Raw genomic sequence first — 14,054 nt, 5'->3', positions numbered from 1 at the left:
TTCGGTACGGACGCCTGACGAAGGGTCTCGGCCTGAAACGTCGACTGCGCCTCTTCCTATAGATGCTGCTTGGCCTGCTGCGTTCACCAGCAACTTTGATGTGTGTTGCTTGAATTTCCAGCATCTGCAGAATTCCTGTTGTTTTCGTATCATACTTGTTTGTGAATGTACTTTGTGTTTGTAGGAAAACGTTCAGCGGCATAGAAGTGAAATATTGCAGAGAGACATAATCTGTGGTGTTAACTTTACTACTTCATTTTTACCCATCCTTTATATTTTGCAAAATATGGGAATTATTTTGGAGATATTTGAGGAGGACGATATACGCAGTTTGGGATGACAGCTATTGAGATCACACAACAACAGAGCGAGAATCGTGACGACTTCAGCCAGCCATTAATACTGATTACCACCAATCATAAATCCTTCACCCCTGCGGAGAAGCAGAACACTTTGTCGGAGCTGTCCTCACTTAAAGTCGCTTGTGCGAATTCAAAATACTTGCCAAGCTCGAATAAATTATTGAAATTCACCAGACGCATCCCAAAGGTAGTCACGAGTTGATAAACACGAGAAAATGAGTTTTGAAAAGCTTTGGGATCCTCCTTAACCATGTGAGCCACTGAAACTTTCTTGCTACTCTCTGCCCTCTCAGGTTCAGAATTAGAAACACGCCTGAACTCTCCGTACTCCCCAGCGACCTCCTCAGTTCTCAGATGGTCATGGCTGAAGGCACAGGGGGCAGTTCGAACAACATATCAAGCATCGACTGTACTGTTTTCCATAGATGCTGCCTGGACTGCTGAGTTTTTCCAGCATTTTGTATGTGCTGCTTGGATTTCCAGGACCTGTAGATTTTCTCCTGTTTGTGATTTGACTACCAACCCTGTTTAGTTGGAAATGAGTAATTTATCTAACTATAACCAGATTATCAGGGTGGGAGGATCTTTGAGGAAATGACGAAAACTTCGTGCAACTTCTGCATTTCAGTTTTAGGAAGCAAAAAGGACACCAGACTGCAGTGTCGGCGATGCGCTCTCTCCGGGTTTGCCTCTGCACGGTTCTGCTGTCCGTCTCAGTCCAGGGATATAGTAAGTGTTTTCCATTGTCCTCATCATCTCCTTGTTCGGGTGTCCGCTGTGGCAGCTCTGCATCGGTTTGAGCGTTGGGTTAAACCGAGGAGTGAGGGGATGTTGGGAGACTGATCCGCCTTATTGACACACTACATTCCCTCTGGTGGAAGAGATTTGGTGGTCGGGCAGTTGGAGAAACACACACGTGGATCCCAGGGTTTGGTATCCCAGAGTGGAACACTCGATAAACGTGGGGGTGGGGTGGGGGCGGCTATCGGTGGTGCGGGAGGATAGGGCATTGAGTTCAAACCGATCAGTCACCATCTTATTCAATAGCGGTGAGATTTAGGGGTGCCGAGTGGCCTCCTGCTTCTAACCCACATTCCGGATGATCTCCTTACAGCAGCGGATGCCGGATGGAGTCCTGGTTCCGAATGAGTATTAAAATTATGAAGAGTGTGGACTGAGGGAGGCTCTCCCATTGGTGGACGGGGAAAGAAATGACATTATAGAATAAAAGCGATTCGCTATAGAACTATAGAGTTGCCTGGGCACATTACTGCCACGTATTCAGAGTAAAACGTGGGGCCGGGGTAGGAAGTGCGTGTTGAAAAGGGGAGCGGGGCGAGTGCCTGAAATGGAATTCACGGGGCTGTGAGGAAGGGATGGGGTAATGGGACTGCGTGGGTTGTTCTTACATAGGACCAGTATGAACAATGGGCTGAATGCCCTCGTACTCAACTGTAAACTTTCCGTCGTTCTGAGGGAATTCCTAGAAGTCTCCTATCCGTAACCGGTGCTCCAGAATCTCCAACCTCCTCCTCTCTGAAGCGGCAAAATTGTAAAAGCCTACAGATCCGAGAAGCAGACGATGATGAATTCCTGAAACGACCCGATCTCATCCTGTAACCCGTTCCCCGATATCCGTCATTCTACATAAAACTACCACATCGCCCCCCGCCCCCTCCCACATCAGAACCCAGACTGTAACCCACTCCCAGGTATCGGTTATTATACATTTGACACCCACTCCCGACGCCTCCTCCTCCCGGGTATCGGTTATTACACATATAACTACCCCCGCCCACTCACAGATCAGACCCCCATCCTGCACCTGACACCGGGAATCCGTTATTATACATATAAATCGCAACCGGACGTTTCCCACGTCAGAACCCAGCCTGTAACTCACTCCGCTGGGTCAATGTCCAAACCAGGTCCACCGATACGTTGCGATACCACGTGGAGCTACAACACGGGATCTGGTTCCGTGGGGTTCTGAAACTCCGCGCCTGTTCGTGTTCTCTCCCTCGCTCTCGCTCTCGCTCTCTCTCTCTCTCTCTCGCACGCTTTCTCTCTCACACGCTCTCTCTCTCCACACGCTCTCTCTCACACGCACACATTCTCTCACACACTCTCTCACACACACAACACACACTCTTTCTCTTTCTCTCTCACTCACTTTCATCCACCCACCCACTGACGTCGCCCTGTTCGGCTCCGTGATCTGGTACAGGGTGGAATCAGGGGCTAAAAAGCTGGTGTTTAACTGCACATTTCCCAGTCCCGGCCGCTCCCGGTGCGATACAACGACTCACGTGATCAATAAGTGTTGGTGAGTCTCATGTCTGTGTGTCGTGCCGGGGTTTCTGCTCCGGATCCCTCTCCTGTGAATTATGTTGGACACTGTGCTCGGGGGTCGGGATGAAGCGCTGGCTGCGGTATATTTGATCGAGTTCTTGAATATAAAAATGATAGATAGATAGATAGACATACTTTATTGATCCCGAGGGAAATTGGGTTTCGTTACAGTTGCACCAACCAAGAATAGAGTTTAAATATAGCAATATAAATCCATAAACAATTAAATAATAATATGTAAATTATGCCAGATGGAATTAAGTCCACGACCAGCCTATTGGCTCAGGGTGTCTGACCCTCCAAGGGAGGAGTTGTAAAGTTTGATGGCCACAGGCAGGAATGACTTCCTATGACGCTCAGTGTTGCATTTCGGTGGAATGAGTCTCTGGCTGAATGTACTCCTGTGCCCAACCAGTACATTATGTAGTGGATGGGAGACATTGTCCAAGATGGCATGCAACTTGGACAGCATCCTCTTTTCAGACACCACCGACAGAGAGTTCAGTTCCATCCCCACAACATCACTGGCCTTACGAATGAGTTTGTTGATTCTGTTGGTGTCTGCTACCCTCAGCCTGCTGCCCCAGCACATGACAGCAAACATGATAGCACTGGCCACCACAGACTTGTAGAACATCCTCAGCATCGTCCGGCAGATATTAAAGGACCTCAGTCTCCTCAGGAAATAGAGACAATAGACAACAGACAATAGGTGCAGGAGTAGGCCATTCGGCCCTTAGAGCCAGCACCGCCATTCACTGTGATCATGGCCGATCATCCACAATCAGTATCCAGTTCCTGGCTTATCCCCATAACCTTTGATTCCTCTATCTTTAAGAGCTCTATCCATCTCTTTCTTGAAAGCATCCAGAGACTTGGCCTCCACAGCCTTCTGGGGCAGAGCATTCCATATATCTACCACTCTCTGGGTAAAAAAGCTTTTCCTCAACTCCGTTCTAAATGGCCTACCCCTAATTCTTAAACTGTGGCCTTTGGTTCTGGACTCACCCATCAGCAGGAACATGCTTCCTGCCTGCAGCGTGTCCAATCCCTTAATATTCTTATATGTTTCAATAAGATCCCCTCTCAGCTTTCTAAATTCCAGAGTATACAAGCCTAGTCGCTCCAATCTTTCGACATATGACAGTTCCGCCATCCCGGGAATTAACCTTGTGAACCTACGCTGCACTCCGTCAATAGCAAGAATGTCCTTCCTCAAATTTGGAGACCAGAACTGCACACAGTACTCCAGGTGTGGTCTCACCAGGGCTCTGTACAGCTGCAGAAGGACCTCTTAGCTCTTTTACTCAATTCCCCTTGTTATGAAGGCCAACATGCCATTAGCTTTCTTCACTGCCTGCTGTACTTGCATGCTTGCTTTCAGTGACTGATGTACAAAGAACACCTGGATCTCATTGTGCTTCCCCTTTTCCTAACTTGACTCCATTTAGATAATAATCTGCCTTCCTGTTCTTACCACCAAAGTGGATAACCTCACATTTAACCACATTAAACTGCATCTGCCATGCATCTGCCCACTCACCCAGCCTGTCCAAGTCACCCTGCATTCTCTTAACATCCTCCTCACATTTCACACTGCCACCCAGCTTTGTGTCATCGGCAAATTTGCTAATGTTACTTTTAATTCCCTCGTCTAAATCATTAATATATATTGTAAACAGCTGCAGTCCCAGCACTGAACCCTGTGGTACCCCACTGATCACCGCCTGCCATTCCAAAAGGGACCCGTTAATCGCTACTCTTTGTTTTCAGTCAGCCAGCCAATTTCCAATCCATGTCAGTACTCTGCCCCCAATACCATGTGCCCTAATTTTGCCCACTAATCTCCTATGTGGGACTTTATCAAAGGCTTTCTGAAAGTCCAGGTACACTACATCCACTGGCTCTCCCTTGTACATTTTCATAGTTACATCCTCAAAAAATTCCAGAAGATTAGTCAAGCACGATTTCCCCTTCATAAATCTATGCAGACTTGGACCAATCTTGTTGCTACTATCCAGGTGTGTCGTAATTTTATCTTTTATAATTGACTCCAGCATCTTTCCCACCACCGAGGTCAGGCTAACCGGTCTATAATTCCCTGTTTTCTCCCTTCCTCCCTTCTTGAAGAGAGGGACAACATTATCCACCCTCCAATCCACAGGAACTGATCCTGAATCTACAGAACATTGGAAAATGATTACCAATGCGTCCACGATTTCTAAAGCCACCCCCTTAAGTACCCTGGGATGCAGACCATCAGGTCCCGGGGACTTATCAGCCTTCAGACCCTACAGTCTATCCAAACAACACACATTTCCTGCCTAATATAAATTTCCTTCAGTTCATCCATTACCCTAGGTCCTTTGGCCACTATTACATCTGGGAGATCGTTTGTGTCTTCTCTAGTGAAGACAGATCCAAAGTACCTGTACAATTTGTCTGCCATTTCCTTGTTCCCCATAATAAATTCACCTGCTTCTGAATTCAAGGGCCCATTTTTGGTCTTAGCTATTGTTTTCCTTTTCTCGTACCTAAAGAAGCTTTTACTATCCTCTTTCATATTCTTGGCTAATTTCCCTTTGTACCTCATTTTTTCTCCACGTATTGCCTTTTTAGTTACCCTCTGTTGCTCTTTAAAAGTTTCCCAATCCTCCGGCTTCCCACTCGTCTTTGCTATGTTATACTTGGTTGGGGGGTGGGAATCAAATTAAAGCGGCTAGGTGTAAGGAGGTTAGTTCACAACAGAGGGATGGGAACCAGTGCAGAGAGACAGAGGGGTGTAAAGTGAGCGTAGAAGCAAAAAGTACAAAGGGGAAAAGTAAAAGTGGCAGGCCGACAAATCCAGGGCAAGCATTAAAAAGGGCTAAGAGAGTTGTAAAAGAGTGCCTGAAGGCTTTATGTGTCAATGCAAGGAGCATTCATAATAAGGTGGATGAATTGAAAGTGCAGATTGTTATTAATGATTATGATATAGTTGGGATCACAGAGACATGGCTCCAGGGTGACCAGGGATGGGAGCTCAACGTTCAGGGATATTCAATATTCAGGAGGGATAGACACGAAGGAAGGGGAGGTGGGGTGGCGTTGCTGGTTAAAAAAGAGATTAACGCAATAGAAAGGAAGGACATAAGCCGGGAAGATGTGGAATCGATATGGGTAGAGCTGCGTAACACTAAGGGGCAGAAGACGCTGGTGGGAGTTGTGTACAGGCCACCTAACAGTAGTAGTGAGGTCGGAGATGGTATTAAACAGGAAATTAGAAATGTGTGCAATAAAGGAACAGCAGTTATAATGGGTGACTTCAATCTACATGTAGACTGGGTGAACCAAATTGGTAAAGGTGCTGAGGAAGAGGATTTCTTGGAATGTATGCGGGATGGTTTTTTGAACCAACATGTCGAGGAACCGACTAGAGAGCAGGCTATTCTGGACTGGGTTTTGAGCAATGAGGAAGGGTTAATTAGCGATCTTGTCGTGAGAGGCCCCTTGGGTAAGAGTGACCATAATATGGTGGAATTCTTCATTAACATGGAGAGTGACGTAGTTAATTCAGAAACAAAGGTTCTGAACTTAAAGAGGGGTAACTTTGAAGGTATGAGACATGAATTAGCTAAGATAGACTGGCAAATGACACTTCAAGGATTGACGGTGGATATGCAATGGCAGGCATTTAAAGGTTGCATGGATGAACTACAACAATTGTTCATCCCAGTTTGGCAAAAGAATAAATCAAGGAAGGTAGTGCACCCGTGGCTGACAAGAGAAATTAGGGATAGTATCAATTCCAAAGAAGTAGCATACAAATTAGCCAGAGAAAGTGGCTCACCTGAGGACTGGGAGAAATTCAGAGTTCAGCAGAGGAGGACAAAGGGCTTAATTAGGAAGGGGAAAAAAGATTATGAGAGAAAACTGGCAGAGAACATAAAAACGGACTGTAAAAGCTTTTATAGATATGTAAAAAGGAAAAGACTGATAAAGACAAATGTAGGTCCCCTGCAAACAGAAACAGGTGAATTGATTATGGGGAGCAAGGACATGGCAGACCAATTGAATAATTACTTTGGTTCTGTCTTCACTAAGGAGGACATAAATAATCTTCCAGAAATAGTAAGGGACAGAGGGTCCAGTGAGATGGAGGAACTGAGCGAAATACATGTTAGTAGGGAAGTGGTGTTAGGTAAATTGAAGGGATTGAAGGCAGATAAATCCCCAGGGCCAGATGGTCTGCATCCCAGAGTGCTTAAGGAAGTGGCCCAAGAAATAGTGGATGCATTAGTGATAATTTTTCAAAACTCGTTAGATTCTGGACTAGTTCCTGAGGATTGGAGGGTGGCTAATGTAACCCCACTTTTTAAAAAAGGAGGGAGAGAGAAACCGGGGAATTATAGGCCGGTTAGCCTAACGTCAGTGGTGGGGAAACTGCTGGAGTCAGTTATCAAGGATGTGATAACAGCACATTTGGAAAGCGGTGAAATGATCGGACAAAGTCAGCATGGATTTGTGAAAGGAAAATCATGTCTGACGAATCTCATAGAATTTTTTGAGGATGTAACTAGTAGAGTGGATAGGGGAGAACCAGTGGATGTGGTATATTTGGATTTTCAAAAGGCTTTTGACAAGGTCCCACATAGGAGATTAGTGTGCAAACTTAAAGCACACGGTATTGGGGGTAAGGTATTGGTGTGGGTGGAGAATTGGTTAGCAGACAGGAAGCAAAGAGTGGGAATAAACGGGACCTTTTCAGAATGGCAGGCGGTGACTAGTGGGGTACCGCAAGGCTCAGTGCTGGGACCCCAGTTGTTTACAATATATATTAATGACTTGGATGAGGGAATTAAATGCAGCATCTCCAAGTTTGCGGATGACACGAAGCTGGGTGGCAGTGTTAGCAGTGAGGAGGATGCTAAGAGGATGCAGGGTGACTTGGATAGGTTGGGTGAGTGGGCAAACTCATGGCAGATGCAATTTAATGTGGATAAATGTGAAGTTATCCACTTTGGTGGCAAAAATAGGAAAACAGATTATTATCTGAATGGTGGCCGATTAGGAAAAGGGGAGGTGCAACGAGACCTGGGTGTCATTATACACCAGTCATTGAAAGTGGGCATGCAGGTACAGCAGGCGGTGAAAAAGGCGAACGGTATGCTGGCATTTATAGCGAGAGGATTCGAGTACAGGAGCAGGGAGGTACTACTGCAGTTGTACAAGGCCTTGGTGAGACCACACCTGGAGTATTGTGTGCAGTTTTGGTCCCCTAATCTGAGGAAAGACATCTTTGCCATAGAGGGAGTACAAAGAAGGTTCACCAGATTGATTCCTGGGATGGCAGGTCTTTCATATGAAGAAAGACTGGATGAACTGGGCTTGTACTCGTTGGAATTTAGAAGATTGAGGGGGGATCTGATTGAAACGTATAAGATCCTAAAGGGATTGGACAGGCTAGATGCAGGAAGATTGTTCCCGATGTTGGGGAGGTCTAGAACGAGGGGTCACAGTTTGAGGATAGAGGGGAAGCCTTTTAGGACCGAGGTTAGGAAAAACTTCTTCACACAGAGAGTGGTGAATCTGTGGAATTCTCTGCCACAGCAAACTGTTGAGGCCAGTTCATTAGCTATGTTTAAAAGGAAGTTAGATATGGCCCTTGTGGCTACAGGGGTCAGGGGGTATGGAGGGAAGGCTGGGTTCTGAGTTGGATGATCAGCCATGATCATAATAAATGGCGGTGCAGGCTCGAAGGGCCGAATGGCCTACTCCTGCACCTATTTTCTATGTTTCTATGTTTCTCTTTTATTTTTATACTGTCCATTACTTCCCTTGTCAGCCACGGCCTCCCCTTTCTCCCCTTAGGATCTTTCTTCCTCTTTGGAACGAACTGATCCTGCACCTTCCGCATTATTCACAGAAACACTTGCCATTGCTGTTCCACTGTCATCCCTGCTAGGGTATTGTTCCATTGAACTTTGGCCAGCTCCTCCCTCATAGCACCATGGTTCCCTTTGTTCAACTGTAATACTGACACTTCTGAGTTTCCCTTCTCCCTCTCAAATTGTAGATTAAAACTTATCATATTATGGTCACTACCTCCTAATGGCTCCTTTACCTCGAGGTCCCTGATCAAATCCGGTTCATTGCACAACACTAAATCTAGAATTGTGTTCTCTCTGGTAGGCTCCAGTACAAGCTGTTCTAAGAATCCATCTCCCAGGGACACCACAAACTCCCTTTCTTGGGGTCCAGTACCAACCTGATTCCTCCAGTCTACCTGCATGTTGAAATCCCCCATAACAACTGTAGCATTACCCTTGCGACATGCCAATTTTAACTCTTGATTCAACTTACACCCTACATCCAGACTACTGTTTGGGGGCCTGTAGATAACTCCCATTAGGGTCTTTCTACCCTTAGAGTTTCTCAGTTCTATCCATACTGACTCTACATCTCCTGATTCTATGTCCCCCCTCGCAAGGGGCTGAATATCATTCTTCACCAACAGAGCCACCCCACCCCCTCTGCCCATCAGTCTGTCCTTTCGATAGGACGTATACCCTTGAATATTCATTTCCCAGGCCCTGTCCACTTGAAGCCATGTCTCTGTTATTCCCACAACCTCATACTCACCAATTTCCAACTGAGCCTCAAGCTCATCCACTTTATTTCTTATACTCCGTGCATTCATATACAATACCTTTAATTCATTACTCCCCTCACCTCCCATATCAATTCCTATTTCACTTGGCCATACTGTATGATCCCTTCTTGAGCTTTCTGCTCTGTTGATTCTGCTGTCTTTAACTTTCCTTATTCTCACTTTCCCTTTATCTCCATCCTTATATTTCCAGTTCATCCCTTCCCCTCTCATTACTTAGTTTAAACACACCCGTGTTGCAGTGACAAACCTGCCTGCCAGAATGCTGGTCCCCCGCCTGTTAAGGTGCAACCCGTCCCTTTTGCACAATTCATCCTCACTCCGAAACATACCCCAGTGGTCCAAGAATATAAATCCTTGCTTCCTGCACCAGTTCCTCAGCCACACATTCAGATCCATTATCTCCCTTGTCTTGACCACTCCAGCACGGGAACTGGAAGCAAACCGGAGATAACCACCCTGGAAATCCTGATTTTCAGCCTTCTTCATAGTTCTCTGAAGTCATGCTGTCCCGCCATCCCGGGAATTAACCTTGTGAACCTACGCTGCACTCCCTCAATAGCAAGAATGTCCTTCCTCAAATTTGGAGACCGAATCTGCACACAATACTGACACTTCCTGAGATGGCTCTGACCCTTCTTGTAGACAGCCTCAGTGTTCTTTGACCAGTCCAGTTTATTGTCAATTCATATCCCCAGGTATTTGTAATCCTCCACCATGTCCACACTGACCCCCTGGATGGAAACAGTTGCAGCTTTATAAAACTTTGGAGAGTCCACATTTGGAGATTTATGTGCTGTTCTGGGTGCTACATTAAAGGAAGGATATGTAAGCTTTGGAAAGGATTCAGAACCTTGCGTCTTATCCTCTTGCTAATCACATACATGTAGAATGCCTTGGGATTTTCCGTAATCCTGTCCTCCAAGGCCTTCTCATGGCCCCTTCTGTCTCTCCTAATTTCAATCTCAAACTCCTTCCTGCTAGCCTTATAATCTTCAAGATTATATTCAAGATATCATTACCTAGTTTTTTGAACATTTCGTATGCTCTTCTTTTCTTCTTGACTAGATATACAACCGCCTTTGTGCACCACGGATCTTGTACCCTACTATCCTTTCCATGTCTCATTGGAACGTACCTACTCAGAACTCCATGCAAATATCGCCTGAACGTTTGCCACATTTCTTCCGTACGTTTCCCTGAGAACATCTGTTTCCAATTTATGCTTCCAAATTCATATTTCCCCTTACTCCAATTAAACGCTTTCCTAACTTGTCTGTTCCTATCCCTCTCCAATGCTATGGTAAAGGAAATAGAATTCTGATCACGATTTCCAAAATGCTCTCCCACTGAGAGATCCGACATATGTCCAGGTTCATTTCCCAATACCAGATCAAGTACAGCCTTTCTTCTTGTAGGCTATCTATATATTGTGCCAAGAAATGATCCTGAACACACCTAACAAACTCCACCCCATCTAAACCCCTCGCTCAAGGGAGAACCAATCGATATTTGGAAAATTAAAATCTCCCACTATGACAATGCTGTTATTATTACACATTTCCAGAATCTGTCTCGCTATCTGCTCCTTGATGACCCTGTTACTATTGGGTGGTCTATAGAAAACACCCAGTAGAGTTATTCACACCTTCCTGTTGCTAACTTCCACCCACAGAGACTACGTAGAGAATCCCTTTATGACTTCCTCCTTTCCTGCAGCCGTAACACTATCGAGCAGTACCACACGCCCACCTCTTTTGTCTACCTCCATGTCCTTTCTAAAACATCTAAGCTTGGCACTATAAATAACCATTCCTACCCCTGAGCCATGCAGGTCTCTGTAATGGCCACAACATCATAGCTCCAAGTACTGATCCACGCTCTAACTTCATCCACATTGTTCATAATACTCCTTGCATTAAAATAGACACATCTCAAACCATCGGTCTGTGCGACTTGCTTCACGATCACCTGCCTATCCTCGCTCTGACACTGTCTCAAGCTTTTTCTATTTGTGACCCAACCACCTCTTCCACTGTCTCTTCAGTTCAGTTCCCACCCCACAACAATTCTAGTTTAAACTCTCCCCAACAGCCTTTGCAAGGATAATGGTGTCCTTTTTGTACAAGTCCCGCCTGCCCTTAAAGAGGTCGCAATGATCCAGAAATCTGAATCCTTGCCCCCTGCTCCAATCCCTTAGCCACGCATTTATCCTCCTCTTCACCGTATTCCTATACTCACTGTTAGGTGGCACAGGCAGTAATCCCGAGATTACTACCTTTGTGGTCCTACTTCTCAAAAATTTGTTAATTTTCTTATTTTTTATGTACTTACTGTAATTTATAGGTTTTATTATTATATTTTGCTTTGTACTGCTGCTGCAAAACAGCAAATTCCATGACATACACACACCAGTGATGCAATCTCATTGTTTATTCTATTGTTTTCTGTATTAAATCTTGATTCTGATTCTGATTCTGACGTAACTCCCACTCCGGACTCTACAGCATCACACCGCAGCGTGTAGCCCACTCCCGAGTATCCATTATTGCACATATAAACCCCCAGCGTGGACCCTCCTGTGGATCACAGCCTGTACCCAGGTCTGGCTATCTATTACTGCTCATTTAGTTATCAGGTCCTGCTGGTGTATCTGGAAGATCTCTGAAAGCCTGTATCAATCAACTGGTGGGGAAGATGAAGGATGGCAGGTCTTTCATATGAAGAGAGACTGGATGAACTGGGCTTGTACTCGTTGGAATTTAGAAGATTGAGGGGGGATCTGATTGAAACGTATAAGATCCTAAAGGGATTGGACAGGATAGATGCGGGAAGATTGTTCCCGATGTTGGGGAGGTCCAGAACGAGGGGTCACAGTTTGAGGATAGAGGGGAAGCCTTTTAGGACCGAGATTAGGAAAAACTTCTTCACACAGAGAGTGGTGAATCTGTGGAATTCTCTGCCACAGCAAACTGTTGAGGCCAGTTCATTGGCTATGTTTAAGAGGGAGTTAGATATGGCCCTTGTGGCTACAGGGGTCAGGGGGTATGGAGGGAAGGCTGGGTTCTGAGTTGGATGATCAGCCATGATCATAATAAATGGCGATGCAGGCTCGAAGGGCCGAATGGCCTACTCCTGCACCTATTTTCTATGTTTCTATGTTTCTATATCTTCAATCCCTCACGACTGCAGTCAGACGTCCCCACCTGATTCAAAAGGGTAACAATCATACCAGTGCCCAAGCAGAGCAGGGTGAGCTGCCTTAACCACCCTCACCCAGGGGCACTCACATCTACTGTCATGAAATGCCTTGAGAGGCAGGTCTTGACTGGAATCCACTCCGGCCTCAGGAGGAACCTGGGTCCATGGCAATTTGTGCCTGTCACCACAACAGGTCTACAGCGGATGCAATCTCACTGGCTTCTCACGTGGACTTCGGTCACCTGGACAACAGCAAAACCATTGCACTGCTTATTTATTTGAATTATTTATATATATTAGTTGTAAATAATAGCTTTTAATTTTATGCTTTGCAGTATATAGCTGTGGCAAAACAACAAATTACACAGCAGTTACCAGTGACCTGAGACTTGACTCAAAACTCCTCAATGCATCAAACACTTCAGACTCCTGACTCACCCTTCCTTAATCCATCAATCACGGATTCCTGTCTCACTCCTCCTTAATCCATCTATCACCTCAGACTTCTGTCTCATCCCTCCTCAATCCATCAATCATCTCAGGATCCTCTCCCACTCCTCCTCTATCATCACAGACTCATCTCTCACCCCTCCTCAGTCCATCGCTCACCTTCGACCCCTGTATCAACCCTCCTCAATGCATCAATAAACTCAGACACCTCTCTCACCCCTTCTCAATCCATCAATCAGTTCAGACACGTCTACCCTCTCCTCAAACCGTCAATCACGTCAGACACATATCGTATCCCTCCTCAATCCTTCAGGCACCTCAGACTGCTGCCTCACCCCTCCTTATTCTTCCAATCACTTCAGACTTCTGTCTCTCCCCAACTCAATCCATCAATCAGCTCAGACCACTGCCTCACCCCTCCTCAAACCGGTAATCATTGAGAATCCTGCCTTAACACTTCTCAATCCATCAATTACCTCAGACTTCTGTCTCACCCATCCTCAACACATCAGTTACCCCAGACACCTCTCTCATCCCTCCTCAATCCCTCAGGCACCTCAGACTGCTGCCTCCCTGACTCAATATTCCAATCACGTCAGACTCTGTCACTCCCCTCTTCAATCCATCAATCATTTCAGAATGCTGTCTCACCCCATCTCAATTTATCAATCACCTTTAGAACACAGCACAACCCATCCTGAATCCACAAATCATTAGGAATCCTCCCTCAACCCTCCTCAATCCATCAATCACTTCAGATTACTGTCTCACCCTTCTTCAATTCATCAATCACCTTAGAGTACTGTCTCACCGCTCTTCAATCCTTCAATCACCTCCGGTTATTGTCTCACCCCTTCTCAATCCGTCAAATGCCTCATATTCTTTTCTCACCCATCCTTAATCCTTCAATCACCTCAGACTTCTGTCTCGCCGCTCTCAATTCATCATTAATTGTAGACTCCTGTCTTCCTGCTCCTCAATCAACTAATCACCTCAGGCTCCTGACTCACCACTCCTCCGTCTGCCAATAATTTCAAATC

At 45.7% G+C, this 14,054-nt stretch overlaps 1 protein-coding gene across 1 annotated transcript in view; it reads left to right on the top strand.

Moving 5' to 3' along the window:
- Positions 1-1,007: 1,007 nt before the first annotated feature.
- The window catches only part of LOC134346380 (sialic acid-binding Ig-like lectin 15), a 58,868-nt gene continuing 45,821 nt past the window's right edge, over positions 1,008-14,054 (top strand). The window contains exon 1 of the mRNA XM_063047734.1: positions 1,008-1,091. Within this exon, the coding sequence (XP_062903804.1) occupies positions 1,031-1,091 (61 nt within the window). The 5' untranslated portion in view covers positions 1,008-1,030. The remainder of the gene's footprint in view (positions 1,092-14,054) is intronic.

This window comes from Mobula hypostoma, chromosome 5 (assembly GCF_963921235.1).
Source record: "Mobula hypostoma chromosome 5, sMobHyp1.1, whole genome shotgun sequence".
NCBI lineage: Eukaryota > Metazoa > Chordata > Chondrichthyes > Myliobatiformes > Myliobatidae > Mobula > Mobula hypostoma.
Note: the sequence above shows the minus strand (reverse complement) of the source record. Positions and strands in the feature narration are given on the sequence as shown.